General features: G+C 41.2%; 1 protein-coding gene and 1 long non-coding RNA gene across 7 annotated transcripts in view; one reads left to right on the forward strand and one right to left on the reverse strand.

Moving 5' to 3' along the window:
- EML6 (EMAP like 6) overlaps positions 1–21,841 on the forward strand; it is a 285,324-nt gene that overhangs the window by 219,947 nt on the left and 43,536 nt on the right. For all 6 annotated transcript variants that reach the window (XR_003513347.1, XM_027555299.1, XM_027555300.1 and 3 more), the window contains exons 23-26: positions 752–904; positions 1,050–1,181; positions 9,534–9,622; positions 14,075–14,251. Coding sequence is in view for 5 of the 6 variants with exons in the window: in XM_027555299.1 (XP_027411100.1) it covers positions 752–904; positions 1,050–1,181; positions 9,534–9,622; positions 14,075–14,251 (551 nt within the window). In the remaining variant the exon portion in view is untranslated. The remainder of the gene's footprint in view (positions 1–751; positions 905–1,049; positions 1,182–9,533; positions 9,623–14,074; positions 14,252–21,841) is intronic.
- The window catches only part of LOC113901211, a 37,807-nt gene continuing 20,077 nt past the window's right edge, over positions 4,112–21,841 (reverse strand). Inside the window, exons 2-3 of the long non-coding RNA XR_003513348.1 lie at positions 6,647–6,707; positions 4,112–5,123 (exon numbers count right to left, since the gene is read on the reverse strand). This is a non-coding gene — a long non-coding RNA (uncharacterized LOC113901211). The remainder of the gene's footprint in view (positions 5,124–6,646; positions 6,708–21,841) is intronic.

Raw genomic sequence — 21,841 nt, forward strand, 5'->3', positions numbered from 1 at the left:
CACAAGGCTGCATGACTGTCCCATCCTGGGGCTGTGCTCATCAATATCTTGACAATAAAAGCATGGCCAAGGAGGGGGCATATCCTTAAGTAGGATTCCTATTTAACGTACTCCATATTCCGCATTCAGAAGTGCCTCCCATGACCCTGCAAAGCGTTAGAAAGCATTTGTCATGTAGTCCCCTCAGCCCAGTATTGGTTAGTTTTGCAGACACCTTTGGAGAGAATGTCCATACTTCATTCTTCCCATGACAGAAGAGACAGGAATAAAATCTTCCACCTCTAGAATTATGCATTACAATCCACAGCTCAGAGATTAGAGAGACTAAAAGTAGAACAACAAGGTCCTCCAAAGCAAATTTCGTGCGTAAAGCACGGTATAAAAAAAATAGTTTCTGGAAATTTTGTCTCATTCTTAAGTACCACATCTTGGGAGAAGAAATGCTAATTATATTAACCCTTTATTCCTTTTCCCTCTTCAATCCACTTGTCAGTTGAAAACTCCAGGTCTTCATATATGAAAAAATGAATGGATAAACCTCACAGAAATAGAAAACTTATTTTTAATATTAATGATTATTGTCTTTGGGTCTGGTGGTAAGAAATGTTTTAAATTATGAGGTTTTAGTTTGCAGCAGCAGTGTTAAAGACACAGTCACAGGTCCGTGACTATATGTACATGTCCCCCCTCTTCATTTGTTTGGTAGCAAAGTCATGGATCGTAACAGTGCTGTTTGTGGATTCTTTTGTAGGTGGAAGATGCTGTGCCTTCTCCCCAGATGGGAAAGCCTTAGCAGTTGGCTTGAATGATGGGAGTTTCCTGGTTGTAAATGCTGACACTGTCGAAGACATGGTCTCCTTCCATCACAGAAAAGAAATGATCTCTGATATTAAATTTTCAAAAGGTGACAGCAAAAACTTGTAAAAATGTGTTGGGACAAAAAGTTGCAAGAGTGGATTCTTTTTAACTATTTCCTTAGCCTCTTAAGTTCCTGGAAGTAAATTCCCACATGAAATGCTTTGCTGTTAACCGCTCATTTTTCTTCATAGATACAGGAAAATACCTTGCCGTGGCATCCCATGATAACTTTGTGGATATTTACAACGTCCTGACAAGCAAAAGGGTTGGCATCTGTAAAGGTGCTTCTAGTTATATTACACACATTGACTGGGACTCTAGAGGTAAAGTATGCTGTGGCTTTTAAAATATAATTTCAGTTTTTAAAAGTCATGTCCATTCATATACTGTTTCTAAGAGCAAACGGCAGTTTAAAGAGAAACTTACAACATAAATGACTGTAATTTTACAACCCAGAAGTAGCTGCTGTTAACACATTATTGACCAGGGGATTTTTGCAGAAGTTACTTCCTGTGGCCAGCAGTTTGTCCTGTAGGTGAATATTGAAACATCTCTGGTCAATGATGTTCGGGTAACAAAAGACGTATTACTATATCTCTGGTCAATAAGTTGTTAAAATTTTGAGTATTTTTCCATCTTTTTATTATTATTACTACTATCACCACCACTACTATAATTATTAACTCAGCCATTGAGTTTTAAGACTGTTGAAGATATATGATGCCTTCTGTTACCATAGCAAGCCACCTTCACCTCTGGGTCTGGCATACAATGTCCTTGCCTTGCATCTCCTTCTTAATGCTTTCCCTTTTCCTACCAATTTTCTATCTACCAGAGAACTGCCCAAGAAGTTTCAAGTCATTTTCATCCTCCAATGGAGGTAGGAAGCTATATTCAGCTCACCTAGAGTTTTCTCTGATTTCTCTCAAAACTCCCAACCTATCCTCTCCCTCCTCCAGGTCATGCCCACAGATGCCATGGAGATTTATCTGTTTACTTATGTAGCAGATCTAGCTCTTGTCATGTGCAAAGTCTGAAGCCAGGAAATGTGGAAGGTCCAGAAGGGAGTGAGATGTGATTCCTACTCTCTGCAGTGTTTATCACTGAATGCGGGAACAGGCTGGTACCTGAACCACACCAGAGCACAGACCAGAGGGTCACAAGGGAAGTGGTGAGCAGGGGCTCAGAGTGGCCAAGCCAGCAGTAAGCACCTGGGGCGTTCTAGGGTGGATCATTTTGAAAACCCACTCCAGGGACTTGGCTGATGTTAAGAGTCCAGGGCAGGCATTTTATAATGGGCAGGTTCCCAGCTTTCAGCGAAGTTTAGTCCGTGTAGTAGAAAGCAGCATCTCTGAGAAAAGAGCTCCCAGGGGAATCCATGGAGCCTTCATAGAAGGAGTGACCTTTGAGATGGATCTTGAAAGATGAGTAGAAGCTCAACAGATGGCGATGTCTGAGATCGGCGTTCCAGGCTGGGAAGGAACAGGTTGTGCTACCATGTGGCGGCGGGAAGAACAGGGGGATTAAGAAACAGTAATGCTGAGTGGCTGAGGGCATGAAAGGCAGGGGATGCTGCGAGGCCAAGACAGCAAGGAAAGAAACTATTAGGTCATGCTAGGAAGTTTAACCCTGAACTTTATCCTGTAAGCATTAGGTAACTCTGACAGATTAGACTGGGGCTTTCCCTACCATCTTGGGAAGGGGGAGCGAGCCTGGAGATGGAAAGCAAGTGAAATAAACCAAGACAAAGAGATGACAAGGGTCTCAACCAAAAACAGGTATTTTAGAGATGCCAGTGTATTTCATGCATTTGTTGAAGTAGTGGCTGTAGACTGACCCTTCTGCCGAGCAGGAAATTCCTTGTAGCTATACGTACTGCGCTGGAATTTGGACTTAATCATTTACAACCCACAGGCGTTTTACACAGAGCAAGGAAGGCATGCGTGCCATTTCATTGTGAGAGGTCCAAGTCCCAACAAGGGCAAAGGGGATCAGATAAGTCCTGCTCACTTTCACTTCAGGGCCAGGCAGACGCAGTGCCGGGGGCTTGGGCTGGTGTGTGGAAATAGCAGGACGCGGGCCTGGGAGGCGTCTAGGAGCAGTGAGGCCCAGGAGGTGAGGGGTGAGTGTCAGCAGCCGCTTCTCAGCCCCTTCTTTGATAGTCTCTGCTTTATTGTTTGCTTTTAAAAAAAATTAAAACAAGGATTTCATCCTGTTGGATTTCTGGCTAACATCTCTGGCTATGCCCTGTTGTGAGAAAGATTTAGAACACTGAGGGCCATCTTTATGCATATGAAGAGCAGAGTGTGATGAGTTATATTTAGAACCCAACACACACACACACCCCACCTGACACAGTATGTGAATCCCACCACTACAATGACCATTAGAGAGTTAAAGCCAATTATTATTTACATTTATGGAGTGAAGAACTGAGAGGAAATGGGACATAGGAAGAATATGTTTTGATTGAGGAGATTAAAATTATTTTTATTTGTGATAAAATACACATAACATAAAATTTGCTGTCTTAACCATTTTGAGTGTACAGTTAGTTCAGTGGTGTTAAATACATTCACATTATTGTGCAGATACCACCACCAGCCATCTCACCTCTCATCCATCTTTTCATCTTATAAAATTGAAACCCTGTACCCATTAAATAGTAATTCCCCTTACTCCCTCCCCCAGCCCCTGGCAAGCACCATTCCACTTCATGTCTCTATTAATTTGACTATTCTAGGTACTCCATATAAGTGGAGTCATACAGAATATGTCTTTTTATAACTGGCTTATTTCACTTAGCATAATGTCCTGAAGATTCCTCCATGTTGTAACGTGTGTCAGAATTACTTTCCTCTTTAAGTTGAATAACATGCCATTGATGCTGGGAATGATTGAGGGCAGGAGGAGAAGGGGACGACAGAAGATGAGAGATTGGATGGCATCACCAATTCATGGACTCATGGACATGAATTTGAACAAGCTCCGGGAGTTGGTGATGGACAAGGAAGCCTGGAGTGCTCTGGTGCATGGGGTCACAAAGAGTCAGACACGACTGAACGACTGAACTGACTGACTATTCCATTATGTGTACATACCACATTTTGTTTATCCATTCATTGATCAGTGGATATTTGAGTTGCTTACAGTTTTTGGTTATTGTGAATAATATGGCTACAATCGGGGCATACAGTTCTTTTGAATATATACCCAGAAGCGGAATTTCTGGATAAAATTCCATTTTTAATTTTTTGGGAAACCTCCATACTATCTTCCACAGCAGCTATACCATTTTACATTCCCGTCAACAGTGCACAAGAGTTTCAACTGCTCCTCATCCTCACCAATGGTTGTTATTTTCTGGGTTTTGTTTGTTTTTGACAGTAGCTATCTTAAATGGCTATGATACGGAACACTGCAGCTGTATTGACACTTGGGGAAGGTTTTTATTTTTTTATTCTTCAAATGTGTTGTAGGCCCTGTGTCAGATGTAGGGATACAAAGAGGAATAAACCCTAGGTGGAAGGAACAAGACCTTGCCCGGGAACCACGAGCTGCCACCACAGAGAGGCCAGGTGGAGGTCTGCATGAAGGCCCTAGATGTAGAGCCGTCACTTCACAGGGAGAGAGGCAAACCTCACTATTTCTATAATTTTGCCCAAAGCTAGATAGAGTCTGCGATCCAACCAACACTCAGGGTGATCGAAAAAAACAGTGAGAGAAAGGAGGCCAAGGCCTTTAAAAAGCCACTTTGCCTCTCATCCTAAGTGGCCCCTTCAGTCGGTTAAGAGGATCAGACCAAATGGTTTCTGTGGCCTGAGAGGAGAATAGAATATTTTTGATTTTTAGGGAGGAGTTATACCATCTGGAGAACAAGAGCAAGTGTGCCCATGAAGCTTCCCTGGTTTAACTCCAGTTTTGTTGCCATGAGACATGTGTCATATCAATATTCTTCTGCTCCTGATACCCCAGTGCCTTCAACCTGTGCCAGGCTGCCTCAGGATCAGCCTGGCTCTTCATGCAGGGCCTGGAGGGCCTGCAGAGGGTAGAGAGCAGAATTTAGGAGCAGGGGTCTGTTTTGTTCCTTTGATTTTGTCAAAAATAGTGAACGAATTTGCTGGAGCCAGCTGGCTCGTTAGGGGCGGAACAGCTCAGCCGTCAGCCTCCGCAGCCTTCCGTGTCCATGGCAACCACAGGTCCCAGGAAAACCAAAAAGCACATCGGGGTTTTGCAGGAACATCAGCTACCTCTGCACAGAATGCCTAAGAAAGAAAACATATATATGGAGAGAGAGAAAACATGGAAGAGTATTTTCTAGAGGATGTTAGTTCATTTCCAGAAACACCAGGACTGTGAGATCGTTTACAGTTTAAGCTGTAATAGGACATCTGATTCCCATTTTCATTGCAAATGGCCTAATATGTTTGGTATATTAGGCACCAATTTTGGAATTGTTCTTTTTTTAATATAAATTTATTTATTTTAATTGGAGGCTAATTGCTTTGAGAAGGCAGTGGCACCCCACTCCAGTACTCTTGCCTGGAAAATCCCATGGATGGAGGAGCCTGGTAGGCTGCCGTCCATGGGGTCGCTAGGAGTCAGACACGACTGAGCAACTTTACTTTCACTTTTCACTTTCCTGCATTGAAGGAAATGGCAACCCACTCCAGTGTTCTTGCCTGGAGAATCCCAGGGACGGGGGAGCCTGGTGGGCTTCCGTCTGTGGGGTCGCACAGAGTCCGACACGACTGAAGTGACTTAACAGCAGCAGCAGCAGTGGTTTTTGCCATACATTGACATGAATCCACCATGGGTGTACATGTGTTCCCCATCCTGAACCCCTCTCCCACCTCCCCCCCCCCATTCCATCCCTCTGGGTCGTCCCAGTGCACCAGCCCCAAGCACCCTGTATCATGCATTGAACCTGGATTGGCGATTCGTTTCACATGTGATAATTTACATGTTTCAATGCCATTCTCCCAAACCATCCCACCCTCGCCCTCTCCCACAGAGTCCAAAAGACTGTTATATATATCTGTGTCTCTTTTGCTCTCTCGCATACAGGGTTATAGTTACCATCTTTCTAAATTCTATATATATGTGTTAGTATACTGTATTGGTGTTTTTCTTTCTGGCTTACTTCACTCTGTATAATAGGCTCCAGTTTCATCCACCTCATTAGAACTGATTCAAATGTATTATTTTAAATGGCTGAGTAATATTCCATTGTGTATATGTACCACAGCTCTCTTATCCATTTGTCTGCTCATGGACATCTAGGTTGCTTCCATGTCCTGGCTATTATAAACAGTGCTGCGATGAACACTGGGGTACACATGTCTCTTTCCCTTCTGGTTTCCTCAGTGTGTATGCCCAGCAGTGGGATTGCTGGGTCATATGGCAGTTCTATTTCCAGTTTTTTAAGGAATCTCCACACTGTTCTCCATAGTGGCTGTACTAGTTTGCATTCCCAAAACAGTGTAAGAGGGTTCCCTTTTCTCCACACCCTCTCCAGCATTTATTGCTTGTAGACTTTTGGATAGCAGCCATTCTGACTAGGGTGAAATGGTACCTCATTGTGGTTTTGATTTGAATTTCTCTGAAAAAGAGTGATGTTGAGCATCTTTTCATGTGTTTGTTAGCCATCTGTATGTCTTCTTTGGAGAATGAGCCTGAGCAGTGGAATTGTTCTAAGTTGTAGGTTATATAGATGCTGGGGTGGCATGTATGAATCGCTCTGTGGGTTATAAAGCTCTAGGCCCCAGCAGTATGTGATATACTGTACCTGCATCATGATGAGGACAGCTGTCTTTTTCAATTCTCTTATTCTGTGTGTGTAGACATTTCTAGTGAATAAAAAAAAAAAAAGGTGAGGATTCTAAAAGAATAGGGTTACTGTTATTCAGGGGCAAATTATACCTGGATTATACAGAATTTTTGCCCTTTGCTTCTGCTCCCGTCCTCAGAATGTTTCCATGGTTATATATTACAGAGTAGAAGGCAGTGGAAAAAAAGAGTGGTGACCTAAATAGTTCCTCTATGCTTAAAAAAAAAAAAAAGACAGTTTAATAACAGCAGTAACAAAAATTTGAGGAGAAAAACACATCCATAATGCTACCTTCCTAACACAATAATTGATTTTTTTTAAATTTCTTCATATCCTTGGTTTCAGAAACCCACTCAAGCTGGCTTAAATTAAAAAATAAGAATAAGGAATGACTTTATTGGAAAAATAGGGATATTTCATAGAATCTAAGAACAGGAAGCAACATCTCCTGAGAAACTGGCTTTAGGAATGAATCAGAAAATGTCTGGAACCTAACCAGGGAGTGCCCCTCTCCCCTCCTCTCCTGCTCTGAGGGGCCCATCTCCACTGCTCCCCTGGGTCTCGTGCCTGCGTGTGGCGCCCCTCTTTGCACAGGCAGGCTTTCCCTCATTTGTTTGCACAGGGCCCACTCTCTGTCGCCCCCAAATGTCACCCCTAGTCCCAAAGGCCACATCCATCTCCTCCCAGCAAGGCATCCACTGATTCAGCCTAAGGTTCCAGTTTCCCAGGAGAGAGAATTTGATTGCCCAGTGTGGTCACTCCTGGGTCAATGTCCACCTCCAGAGTGCAGATGTGACCACAGGGGCCCAGTCCAGGGTGCAGGGCAGTTCTCAGGGAAGGGGTGTGGGCTTGGGAGGTAGCCACAGGTGTATGGTGCTTGCCAAAGTGGCTTTTAAAAACATTCCTGCAGTCAGAAAGTACTTCACTGAGCTGTTTTAATAGGTTTTGGTCTGTTTTAGAAAGTATGATCTTTGAAACAATAGTGTAAAGTGAATTGTCAGGAAATTATGTATATTCTAAGAATGTTTCCATTGAGTCTTTTATTCCTGTTCTCACATCCTTTGTTATCTGCAGTCACTCTTAAGAATTCTAAAAGTCACTTTGCAGATATATCTAGTTCATTGGGAAAATATTGATTACTCATTTTCTTATAATGCTAAATAGCCAAAGCTGATTTAACTCTCGTTTTCTTTTCTCACTTTGTGTATGTTTGGCTAGTAAGTCAGGAAAATGGGCCCATTTCAGAGAAAATGCTTTCAAATTTACTTGCTCCTCACAGCAAAGGCAAATCCCCCACGTCACCATGTTATAACCCAGCAAACTGGAAATGATTCAGGTTTCAGTTATGAAATGAGAGAAGCTTGTTTTTAATTAGTCACTTAGAAACAGACCTGCAACTCTTGAAGGATAGCCAAGCTAGATTTCAGATCTAAGTGCTACCCACTTAAACATTAAAGAACATGGTATAAATCACAGAGTTCTTAGTTTGGTATTCATTTTTCCAGGAAGAACATTTCAAGACTACTAGATATAAAATATGGAGAAGGCAATGGCACCCCACTTCAGTACTGTTGCCTGGAGAATCCCATGGATGGAGGAGCCTGGAAGGCTGCAGTCCATGGGGTCACTAAGAGTCGGACACGACTGAGCGACTTCACTTTCACTTTTCACTTTCATGCATTGGAGAAGGAAATGGCAACCCACTCCAGTGTTCTTGCCTGGAGAATCCCAGGGACGGGGGAGCCTGGTGGGCTGCCGTCTATGAGGTTGCACAGAGTTGAACACGACTGAAGTGACTTAGCAGCAGATATAAAAGAGTTATGTAAGAAAGAGGGGGGAGGACATGCTAGTGTGTGTATACACACACACACACACATACACACACACACACTAAATTACTTGCAGATAAAATGTTAGGATATCTGACATTTGCTTCGAAGTAATCTGGGGTGAGAGAATGAGTGGAGATTCCTGAAACAAGGCCAGCCATGTGGTAATAACCATTGAGGCTGGACATTGGCTTTCTAGGGGTTTTTTTATACCATTACTTCCATATCTGTTTGAGATTTTCCATTGTTTAAAAAAATGCTGAAAAAAATACTCAAAAATATATCTTTTGGGTCATTTAAATTTTTAAGCTATAAAGAATCATTGATGTGGTAGGAAGAGAATTAAGAAATCTAATCGTTTTCAACATTAATCAGAATGAATCCAAGATTAAAATCCAAGATTTTACATCAGACCGAAAGACTATTTTTGCTCAACATTTTGTTTTGGGAAAAGTCTTGGATTTCTTCACAAATTTTTAAGTAAAAAGGGAAGGGGAGAATGGAATGAGCATTTACAGTTTGTTTTATATGTCCTTGTCTTCCTGTTTCTAAATGTTAAATGGCAAATCTGGAATTTGTATCTTAGTAAACACGAACTCTTACAGGGTGTTTGCTTCTGGTGTCATAATTCTTGCCAATGCAGTTTGCTTTTACTAGATTTCTGTGCTAGAAAGCAACAGGGGGAAAGAGCATAAGTTAGATTTTGTCTGGCTTTGGAAAAATAGCCAGTGCAGCCGAGTAAAGTAGCAACTCGATTCTTCTCTTTTTGGAGGATGTTCAAGGTAAGGTTTTATGAGGTTCATATGTTTAAAAATCATAGCTTTGGAGTTTCTACCCTGCCATGTGATTGTCTTTACATACATCCTGGATCACTCAGCATATATTTACTCAAATTATGAGACTTTGATTAAAATGAATGAAAATAGAAAATATCAAATGGTTGCAATCAGGTTCATTTTATCACGAAAAGATAAATGCAGAGGTTAATTGTCTCCTGCTTTATTCTATCATAACAGGAAAATTACTGCAAGTCAATTCAGGTGCCAAAGAACAACTCTTCTTTGAAGCTCCAAGAGGCAAACGGCATATAATAAGACCTTCCGAGGTAACAATCACACACAAAGCTTTTAAAAAATAGTTCATGATTTACTATGTGCATTTAAGTAAAACCTATCATTACTATTCACTAAAATGAGTTATAGTTGTGTGTCTTTCAGGCTTGCCCATTTCTTAAATCTGACTGCTTACCCTGGTTTCCTACTTTCTGAGAAGGTATGGATTTACTGTGCCACTGACATAGCAATCTCTAATTGGTGTCCTACTTAATTTTTCTCTGCCAGAAGACAATGACTGAGCTAACAATTTGAATGCTACATATTACTTTTCCTGTTCCACATGTTCTGTCATTTTATGCAAAGCTTTTTAGGAACTTAAAATTCTGAAACATGCTTTCTCAGTGGTTACTGTTTGCAATAGTAAACAATATCTTTTGCAACAATAAGAGAAATTATTTTTCAAAACAAAACCATCCCCAACGTGACCATCCTAATGTAGCAAGCTGTTACCTTTTCCCATATTTTCCTCATGCTTCTATCCACATACATCATTTTTTAATCGCTGAAATCAAATCCTAGACAAAATTTTGAATCCATGAACTCACACACTCCTGAAATCTCTTCCTAAAGGCTTGGCTGCTTTAGTCTTTCAGTCTGTACAGTGCTTCCGCCTGGTAAACCCTGTTGGCCAAAAAAGTCATTGCCTGATGGAGCACTAAGGACATCCTTTTAGTCCCCGGAGACATTCTAACTCATTTATTCACTATGTAACCTTTGATGAAAGAAAAGGAAATATTGCTTCTTTAGAGGAAAAAGAGTCAAGGGTATGCCACCGAGGGACAGGCATCTTCCACTCTCTAGCTTCAGTTAGCTAGCAGTATAAACTATCCCAGTATTCTAAGGTACTTCTGGACTTCTGTTCATTCATAATATTTTAATTGTTTCTAAAGGCAATATATGTGCAGTACATGAGACACCCAAGTGGTTACAGACGATGGCACTGGATTAATGGAAATTGTTAATGGATTGATTAATCTCACTCCCAAACTCCAGTTTATTTACCTTTGATCAATCTTTATTTTAACTTTTTTTATGGGGAAACTTTAATAGCCTTGAGTAAGGGATATTTTGAAGTATGCCATTCCTTCACTGAGTATCTGTGCACTGTTCCAGGCACTTTGTATACCTGTATTCCAACCCTCAGAGAGTGGTTTACCTACTATGAATCAGGCTGGTGTGTGATAGTTGTCAATCTCATTTTACAGACAGGGAAATTAAGGTTCTAAGAAAGTCAAAGGACCACGGAGCTTTGGTCCCAGCCTAGAGGGGTCTGAGTGTCATCCACAGCCTAGACCACGCAGTGTCATTTTGCATCACTTTACCTGTATTTTCCCTTCCAGTGCTAGTCCCCCACATAAGTTTACTAAAATAAGATTCGGTAGAACCATGTGGTGGAGGAAGGATGAGGTCAACTTGGGACAGATGAGCAATTTTAGACTAAAAAATACCTCCAGAGGTAGCTCATCCTTTTACTTAGCAGTATTGTCAGGCCCCTCAATTAAGTATGAAGGATTTTGAAATTTTCCTTTGCAAAAAAGAAAGAAATAGTCATGGTGAAACTAACACAAAGCTTACCCAGCAAAGTTTTAACTATGACAGCTATTAAAATGTCCATTTATATACACCAATGCAGCATGGTGCAGTTAAGGCAGCTCTATCCCAGGAGCCCAACTCCTTAGAGCGCGACTTACCCTCTGCTTGCTAAGCTGGCCGGGATTTAAATGACTCACTTCTCATTGGGCTCCAGTTACCTCCTCTGCAAAGCAGTGATGATAATGACATACCTGCCTGGGGCAAGGTGCTATGGGAGACACCCTTGTGTCTGTCTAAATTCCAGGGTGTTTAACAAGTTTATTTACCCGTTTTGGGTTTTGTTGGTTACAGGGATCGTTCTTTTTTGAATTTATTTTATTGAAGTATAATTGATTCACAGTGTTGTGTTAGTTTCTGCTATACAGCAAAGTGACTCATATTATGTAACTCAACGTTACACATATATATACACATTCTTTAATGCTCCATTTTAAATGCAGTTTCTATAGCTTCTGACAAGTTAGACATATGCCTCCCCCAGATAGCATGGTGTTCAGATCTGGCCAAGGGTGTTCTGTTGGGGTGACTGTAGAGTGAGCAAGACCAGCTCACCCCCATTCCTCCCTGTGTAATGAGTCCAGGAAAGGTGCCACCCAAGGAGGGTGTCAGAAATGAAATCTCGTATCTCTAAGGAAGTCAGTGACCAGAAGCCCATTTCTGAAACCTGAGTGGGGGGTTCCCTGCTTCTCTTCCTGTGAAGGTCAGTTGGGGATGTCATAAGGAGTTGGGGAGACTCCACTTGCAGCTCAGAAGACTGAGGTAGTTATGGGGGAACCACGTCACGTCACCTCGGTCTGCAGCCTTCCTTGAGCACCCAAACTCACTGGGTGAACCGCCGCTTTTTGGTTCCAATCTTGCATGTGTCCAGAAGAAACACAGAATATTAAATGAGAAATTTGAGTGACTAAAATATGTATAGCACCTCCTCACATTGTGACTCAAATCCTAGCTACATCTTGTCATTTCCCTCGCAGGCAGTGGTGCCAAGCAGAAAACTACAGAAATGGAAGGTGAGGTACATTAACAATGTGCGAAGCAGCTTCCAGATCCACAGGGAGCAATCTGGTCTTTCATTTTAGCTACAGCTCTCTAATGAGTTTTTATAGCTTTTTAAACAGTGCTTCAAAGTGCTTGTGCATAGAAACTGTACTGATAAGGTACACTAGGAGGTCTTGAATGAAAGTAAATAAAATCATATTCCCCTGGGAAAGTCTAATCCACAGTGGTGGTGGTACTGTTATTGTTTTATTTTTTAAAAAAGGAAAGAAAAGCCTTGATTTTGTCAGAATTAAAATATTTGAATTGTGAATCTTCCTGTCCATGAATTTCAGATAAAACAGTTTTAAAGGATAAAACGCATATTCACGCAATAGAGTATGAACATCTCTTCCAGTTTTTAAGATGGTCTCTCTAGAGCATAAAGAATACTAAGCTAGCTGCAGAATCTTATTGCTCTTTCCTTCAAGGAAGCAGTCCTTTAAAAAGTTCTGTCCTGTGCCTTTTTAAAATACTTTGCTAAATGATCAGCCCCATTGATCAATCTAGCTCAGTGATTCTCAGTTGAGGTCAATTTGCCCTCTCTCCCAGGGATATTTGACAATGTCTGGGGACAGCCTGGGGAGGTGGTGCTACTGGCATCCATGGGTCAAGGACAGGGATGCTGCTGAATGGGCAGGACAGCCCCTGAACGCACATAATTATCTAGCTTGGAATGTCAATAGAGCTGATGCTGAGAAACCCTGATGGCATTTTGATGTTTGTTCAGTGGCTAAGTCATGTCTGACTCTTTGTGACCCCATGGACTCCAGCACACCTGGCTTCCCTGTCCTTCACTATCTCCCAGAGTTTGCTCAAACTCATGTCCATTGAGTCAGCAATGCCATCCAACCATCTCATCCTCTGTCACCCTCTTCTCCTTTTGCCGTCAGTCTTTGCCAGCATCAGGGTCTTTTCTAATGAGTCAGTTCTTCGCATCGGGTGGTCAGTGTATTGGAGCTTCAGCATCAGTCCTTCACATGAATATTCAGGACTGATTTCCTTTAGGATTGACTGGTTTGATATCCTTACTGTCCAAGGGACTCTCAAGAATCTTCTCCAGCACCACAGTTCAAAATCACCAATTCTTCAGCACTCAGCCTTTGTTATGGTCCAACTCTCACCTCCATATGTGACTAATGGAAAAACTATATCTTTGACTATATCGACCTTGTCAGCAAAGTGATGTCTTTGCTTTTTAATGCTCTGTCTAGGTTTGTCATAGCTTTCCTTTCAAGGTGCAAGGGTCTTTTAATTTCATGGCTCTTTTAATTTCATGACTTTTAATTTCACAATTCCGTGTCTTTTCATTTCATGACTCTTTGCGACCCCATGGGCTATAGCCTGCCAGGCTCCTTTGTCCATGGAATTCTCTAGGCAAGAATACTGCAGTGGGTAGCCATTCCTTTCTGCAGGGGATCTTCCCAGCCCAGGGATCAACCCTGGGTCTCCCACATTGCAGGCAGATTCTTTTCTGCCTGAGCCACCAGGGAAGCCCCAGCTTATGGCATACACGATAATAAATATCTAGGTGAGAATTAAAAACCTTTGTTATTGTCAGGTGTCCACAATTCAGACGTGTTCATTTTATCTAGGGCAGCGTATATGGAGGTTTGACTGCAGTGTTGATTTATCGAGACAATGTATATGCCACTTTAAAAATGCAGCTGAGGATTTTAGGCACTGCAGCATACAAAATACCCGGTGTTAGCAAAGTCATCATTTAGAACTATTCCACCTCAGTTTGTTTCTTTTAAATCAAACAAAAAGATCTCTGGGTTGAACGAAATATATTAATTTTCCTTCTTTTCAAGATTGAGAAGATAGAGTGGGACACGTGGACCTGTGTGCTGGGGCCCACCTGTGAGGGCATCTGGCCAGTGCACAGCGATGTGACTGATGTAAATGCTGCCAGCCTCACCAAAGACTGTTCCCTCTTAGCCACAGGAGATGATTTTGGTTTCATTAAGCTTTTCTCATATCCTGTCAAGGTAATATTGCATGTTTACTATATGTATTTGCTTAGTTTCAAATAATAACCCCCAAACTATCTATTGTATTTAAGTGGATTTTTAAATATCAAAGGAATAAGTGATCAACATTGTTATCTACAGTTGTTTACATTTGCAGTTGTACAGTTATCTACATCATGGTTGTTTATGCCCATAGAAACCTTGGTGACCTTATGTATACTAGTTTGAGTCAGAGTCTCGTGGTGTAGAATTCTTCCCTGAAGGTCTGTCAGTGCACATCAAGTCCAACATCTCACGAACTGCAAAGTAAGAATTTTCTGTACAACTTGGACTGGCACTTTTACTAGCCTACTTCTGGAGATGAAGAATTCACTACTGTACAAGGTAGTGCAATTCATTTTTAAATCACTCCATTGGTAAAATGCTTTGCCCTAGGTAGAGCTGATTTTTGTTTTCCTTTAGCCAAAGTTCTACCTTCTGAATTGTTGTTGAATAAGTCCAGTCTTCTGACAGCCTTCTTGCGTGGGAAGATTGTATTTGACCCCCTGAAGTCTCATTTTCTCCAGTCTAAACATCCAGTTCCTTCAGTAACAAGGTGTCTAGCTGTCTCCTCCTCTGTTTTATCAATTCCATTAAATTCTGTGTTGTTTCTTCTTTTAGTTTTATTGAGATATAACGGACATGCAGCACTCTATAAGTTTAAGGTGTACTTAATGATTTGACTTACATACCTTATGAAATGATTATCACCATAAGTTTAGTGAACATCTGTCATCTAAACAGCGACAAAACAACAGAAAAAGCAATGTTTTTTCTTGTGATGAGAACTCTTGGGATTTATTCTATTAACAGCTTTCATTTTAATATGTAGAAGAATTAGCATAATACTGCATCCCTGATGTTTATTTATCTTCTAACTGGAAGTTTGTACCTTTTGACTGCCTTTATCTAGTCCCCCCACACCCCTCACTTCGATAACTACAAACTGGTCTCTTTTTCCAAGAGTTTATTTACTTGTTTGTTTTGAAGTATAGTTGACTTACAACGCTGTGTTAGTTCAGATATTATGTTATTATTGACTGTATTCCCACTCTGCTCATTCCATCCTCATGACTCATTTATTTTGTAACTCTTAATCTCCCTTACCCATTTCAATTCCATTTCAAAGTAACTCCTCTAGGACCAAATTCAGGTCCATCTGGGTTGCTGCAAATGGCATTATTTCATCCTCTGCAATGGCTGAGTAAAATGCCATTGTATATATGAGCCACATCTTCTTTGTCCATCGTCTGTTGAGGACGCTTAAGTTGTTTCCATGTCTTTGCTATTGGAAATAGCGCTGCAATGAACACTGGGGTGCACGCATCCTTTCAAGCCATATTTTTCTTCAGATATATGCCAAGGAGTGAGGTTGTTGAATCATATGGTAGCTCTATTTTTAGTTCCTTAAGGAACCTCCGTATTGTTCTCCATAGTGGCTGTACTAACCTAAAACTAACACAACATTCTTAATCAACTGAACTCCAATATAAAATAAAAATTAAAAAAAAAAAAAAGTGCTTCAGATGCAGACTGATCAGCTCAGGGTTCATCTCAGTAGGACTCTTCTTGTTTTGATTTTATTTCTGTATTTAATCAAACAAAGATGGCATCAGCTCTTTTGGCTGCCAATACCAAACAGTTGAATCATAGATATTATTCCTCAAAATGGTAAGGTTATCCCCCCTCTTAGACTTACACAACTGATCTTCTAAAATATGAGTACACAGCTTTGTATTTGTACCAAATAAGATTTATTTTGTTTATTTTCCCACACAAACATATCTTGTTTATGTTTCAACCTATCAACATCTTTGAAATACCGTTCCAAAGTATTTACTTTCCCTTTCAGCATCACACTGTTCTCTGATTTCAGGAGTGTGAGTTACAAATCATAGAAGAAAAAAAAAAGACTAGAACAACCAAATACCACCACCAAGAGCCCCCATTCAATTTGGCATTCTGTTACTTAATACACACATATTCAGTTCAGTTCAGTCACTCAGTCATGTCCGACTCTTTGCGACCCCATGGACTGCAGCACGCCAGGCCTCCCTGTCCATCACCAACTCCCAGAGTTCACTCAAACTCATGTCCATTGAGTCAGTGATACCTAGTAACAGGCATCTAAATCTGTCTGACCATGGAGTTGGTGATGGACAGGGAGGCCTGGCATGCTGCAATTCATGGGGTCGCAAAGAGTCGGACACGACTGAGCGACTGAACTGAACTGACCATGCCATCATGGAGCTCATATTTCTATCTCTAGTCTGATAAGATATCATTAAAACTCAGCAAATATCTTGCTGAAAGCCAGATTATGTCTCTGGTATTTTTAATCTCTCCTAAACAAACCAACCAATAAAAGATATGCAATTAGTTCACTGTGAACCCCTGTTGTTGCCTAGTCATCATTACTTTTCCAAGTGCTTATCAACCTTCTGTGTAATAATTCACCCTAGAATCTTCCAGGGATTGCATCAACTCATGAGTCAGCATGTGCCAGAGCCTACGTGTTTTCCCTTTTGGATCTGGGAACTTTTTTTTTGGATGCCACTTCTTCTGGCTTCCAAACTCTCAACCATTACTGACCTTATTTCTGTAATTACATTTGAAGGTGTCTGAGCTCAAGGACATGAGCTCTGTTTGGACCTCTCTGGTTTGGGGAGCATCCCCTTTAATAGAGGTGATCATTAAATCTGCTCCCTGTTCATATTAAGCCATCTGATGTAAGCAGTGTTCCTAACTTTTCTCTTTTTCTTCTAGCCCTAAATATATCTTTAAAATCCTTTCCAGATGTCTTAGCTTTTCATTTTTGCATTCTTGAAACTATACTAAAGTTGTCTGTAGAATATTTTTGTGTTCATCCCTGGTTATTTGCTCCTGCTTCTGTTACTTGTACATTTAAAACCTGAATACCTCAACTCCCTCTTCAGCCACTTTGGTTTCTTTAGATGCCTTCTTTCCTTCTTCATTTGTTAATGTCTCCTCAGATTATCATTTTGGGGAGCCTTTTCTAATATACACTTCTGATTATGCCCTGTGCTCCTTTCATTGACCATCAAGAAGCCACTTGGTAGCCTTCTCCCAGTGATTTATGTTACTACCACCTACCAGCCCTTTCTATTTGTTAAGAGTCCAGTTCTGTGTAGCAGTTTTCCTTGCTACTTCTACATTTTTTGAAATGAGACTACCAGCAGGACAAGTCAAGTTAGTGCTGCCCTGGTTTTAGTGGACTGAGGTCTGGGCAGGTGTTTAGATACCTGAAATCCTCACGATACTATTGCATCGTGCTCCTGAGCCAGATTTATTGTTCATCTTGGGAGCTCGTCACCCACATCCCTAGTGTGACCAGGAAGGCTGTCTCCTGCAGTAATTTTGAGGTGTGTTCCTCCAACTCCTGGAGTTCCAGAAGGCTCCTTAGGGACAACCCCAGGAAACAAGGGTTGGGGGGCAACTGGAGGGGCGCGGTTCCCCTCCTTCTCCAGAGACACTCTATGTTTTTGCCTTTTGTACGCTGAGCTTCTATGTAAGATTTTCCCCAAGATATTGTTGTGAAATTTTTCAAGCATACAGGAAAGCTGAAAGAATAATAGAGTGAACTCCTAGAAACCCACCACTTAGATTTTGTGATTTGAAGTAAATTGTTGACATCAGGATACTTACCCCTAATTGTTTCAATTTACATGTCATTACCTAGAGTTCATTTTTTTTTTTAAGTAAATTTTATGTATAGTTGAGATGCACCAATTTTAAGGTTCCTTTTGATGAACTTTGACAAACACTTACACCTGAATTATCCAAGTCAGTCAGTCAGTTCATTTGCTCAGTCGTGTCCTACTCTTTGTGACCCCACGGACTGCAGCACGCCTGGCCTCCCTGTCCATCACCAACTCCCGGAGTTTACTCAAACTCATGTCCATTGAGTCGGTGATGCCATCCAACCATCTCATCCTCTGTCGTCCCCTTCTCCTCCCACCTTAAGTCTTTCCCAGCATCAGGGTCTTTTCAAATGAGTCAGTTCTTCGCATCAGGTGGCCAAAGTATTGGAGTTTCAGCTGCAACATCAGTCCTTCCAATGAATATTCAGGGCTGATCTCCTTCAGAATGGACTGGTTGGATCTCCTTACAGTCCAAGGGACTCTCAAGAGTCTTCTCCAACACCACAGTTCAAAAGCATCAATTCTTCGGCTCTCAGCTTTCTTTATAGTCCAACTCTCACATCCATACATGACTACTGGAAAAACCATAGCTTTGACTAGATGGACCTTTGTTGGCAAAGTAATGTCTCTGCTTTTCAATATGCTGTCTAGGTTGGCCAAAACTTTTCTTCCAAGGAGCAAGCATCTTGTAATCCAGACACCTATCAAAATATAGAAGAGTATCATTATCCCAGGAAGTCCCCCCATGCTAACTTCTGGGGCACTCTCCACCCCCGCTCCACTCTCAGATGAAAAAACGATTCCAATGTTGTTTTTGTTTTTGTTACCATAGATTAGCTTTCCCTGTTTCAGAACTTCGTATAAATCAAATGATCAATTAGGAACCGTTTATTTCTGGCTTCTTTCCCTCAGGTAATGTTTCTGAGATTTCTTCATGTTGTGTGTAACAATGTTGTTGTTGTTTTAGTTGCTAAGTCATGTCCAACTCTCAATAATCCTGTCCTTTCCTTTTTATAGCTGAGGAGAATTCCACTGTGCGGATATAGCAAAGTTTGTTTATCCACCCAGCCATCAGTAGACACATGCTTCTCCTGTGTTTGGTTATAATGAAGTTGCAGTGAACATTTTTGGACAAATCTATGTGGACATATTTTTTTTTCTTTCTTTTAAGTAAATGTGTGGGAGTGGAATTTCTGTGTTATTGGGGGAAATGTGTGTTTATCTTTTTTTTTTTTTAATTTTATTTTATTTTTAAACTTTACATAATTGTATTAGTTTTGCCAAATATCAAAATGAATCTGCCACAGGTATAAGAAACTGCCAGATCTTTTTCCAAAACGGTTGTATCATTTTATGTTCTCACCAAAAATGTCAGGTTTCTAGTTGCCAGTTTGACGTTGTCAGACTTATAAAGGTTAGCTGTCTTGAGGAGTAGATAGTGTGATCTTACTGTGTTTGTAACTTATGTTTCCCTGGTGACCAATCATGCTGAGCATTTTTCGTTTGCTAATTGGCCATTTGTGAAGTGTTTGTATAAATCTTTTGTCCACTATTTTAAATGGAATTATTTACCTTTTTATTCTTGAGTTCTACTGTGTAAGATTTGATTGAAGAAGAAGTTTCATAATTTAAAAGCATTTGAAAACCAGTCAAATATAAACCACTTTGATAGTATCACTTCTCTCCTTTTTTTTCATCTGATTTTCCTGGTACTCTTTCCTTCCGAATTTCATGGACCCAAGCTGGAGAACATTTCTAGATGTATAGTCACACTCCTCCAATGCTCTGGGTGTGTTGGCCACACACACACAGTCTGTTATGGACTGAATGTTTTTGTCCCCACTAAACTTCCTATGTTAAATCCCTAACATCCAATATGACTGGATATGTAGAGAGGGCATTTACAGAAATAAATAAGGTTAAGTGAGGTCATAAACGTGAGTCTCTGATCCAATAAGATTAGTGTCCTTATAAGAAGAGATACCAATGAGCTCACTCACTCTCCCCATGCGCACACACGCTGAGGAGGAAAGGCTAGATAGAAAGTTTCTCCATGCTCATATAAGGGGTCCATAGCCGGGGTGAGAGCCCACACCAGGAGTTAAATTGGCCGGCACGTTGGTCTTAAACTTCCCTGCCTGCAGAACTGTGTGGAATAAAATTCTGCTGTGTAAGCCACCCAACATGTGGCATTTTTTATGGCAACCCTACCAAACTAAGATCAAGGCATCCAGTCCCATCACTTCATGGCAAATAGATGGGGAAACAGTGGCTGACTTTATTTTTCTGGACTCCAAAATCACTGCAGATGGTGATTGCAGCCATGAAATTAAAAGACACTTATTCCTTGGAAGGAAAATTATGACCAACCTAGATAGCATATTAAAAAGCAGAGACATTACTTTGCCAACAAAGGTCCGTCTAGTCAAGGCTATGGTTTTTCCAATGGTCATGTATGGATGTGAGAGTTGGACTATAAAGAAAGCTGAGCACCAAAGAATTGATGCTTTTGAACTGTGGTGTTGGAGAAGACTCTTGAGAGTCCCTTGGACAGCAAGGAGATCCAACCAGTCCATCCTAAAGGAGATCAGTCATGGATGTTCATTGGAAGGAATGATGTTGAAGCTGAAACTTCAATACTTTGGCCACCTGATGCGAAGAGCTGACTCATTTGAAGAGACTCTGATGCTCGGAAAGATTGAGGGCAGGAGGAGAAGGGGAAGACAGAGGATGAGATGGCTGGACGGCATCACCGACTCAATGGACATGGGTTTGAGTAAACTCCAGGAGTTGGTGACGGACAGGGAGGCCTGGCGTGCTGTGGTTCATGGAGTTGCAAAGAGTCGGACACGACAAGCGACTGAACTGAACTGAACTGAACTGAACTACCAAACTAAGACACCATGCTGTTGCAGTATTCTCGCACTGAGTACTACGTCATCAAGTCTTGGTGATGCCTACAAGACCATATTATCATCACACAGCTCTCTGTCCAAAATTCAAGTTCCACTTGTTAGACTCTAATGTCATGTCTTCTTAACCCTTTTCCTTGTTCTCCTTTCCTTTGAGTTACTAGGTCTCTCTTCTAGGCATTTTTTCTATCCATGTCTTACATAGGCACTTTGACAATTTAAAATCTTGATGTGGGCACTAGGCCCCTGACAATCATATTGTTTCCACATTTGTTTCCAAAGTAGAGTCCATAAAATAGACTCTGCTTTGTCAGAGCCCACCCATTTGTCCAGTACCTTAAACCACGTCCCAGGAAATCTGATGCTGTCCTGTAGCACCGTCCATTTGCTTCCCATAACCTCCCTTCCTTTCCAAGCTGTTCCCCTTCCCTCTATCAGAGAGGCTAAAATACCACCACATTGCTTACATTTTTTAAATGTAAATGTTTACTTTTTTAAAAAATCCACCCCCAAGTTGTTAAGTGTCCTTCTCATAATGTCAAAGACTCTAGAGAAAGATTCATCGAAGAGGAATCTTGTATGTAGAATTTTACAGACAGAGAAACTATATGTAAAATGTTGTAAATATGGGGAAAGGGTACATAGCTTTCATCAGATTTTTACGAATTTCCTCTTAAAAGCAGTTAGCAATAAGCACTCTGGAGACACATTTCAGATTCTCTATTCTTTCATGACTCACTGGAAGAGGAAGATTGTGGTTTTGAGTCCTGATGGGTGTTACAAAAGTGCATAGTTTGGCATGATGACCCAAAAGGACAGCTCATCTGACCCAGCTGTGCCAGGCCTCCAGGAGGCTCCACCCATAGGCCCTCAGGGAACCGCCAAACACCTTGCTCCTGGGGGAGCAGCTGGCTTCCTGGAACGTTTTAGTAACTGTGAATTCCCATTGTTCTGTGGAGCAGGGACCTGGTTTCCTATTCTGAGAACCTTGAATC

The sequence above is a fragment of the Bos indicus x Bos taurus genome, chromosome 11, assembly GCF_003369695.1.
Source record: "Bos indicus x Bos taurus breed Angus x Brahman F1 hybrid chromosome 11, Bos_hybrid_MaternalHap_v2.0, whole genome shotgun sequence".
NCBI classification, from domain to species: domain Eukaryota; kingdom Metazoa; phylum Chordata; class Mammalia; order Artiodactyla; family Bovidae; genus Bos; species Bos indicus x Bos taurus.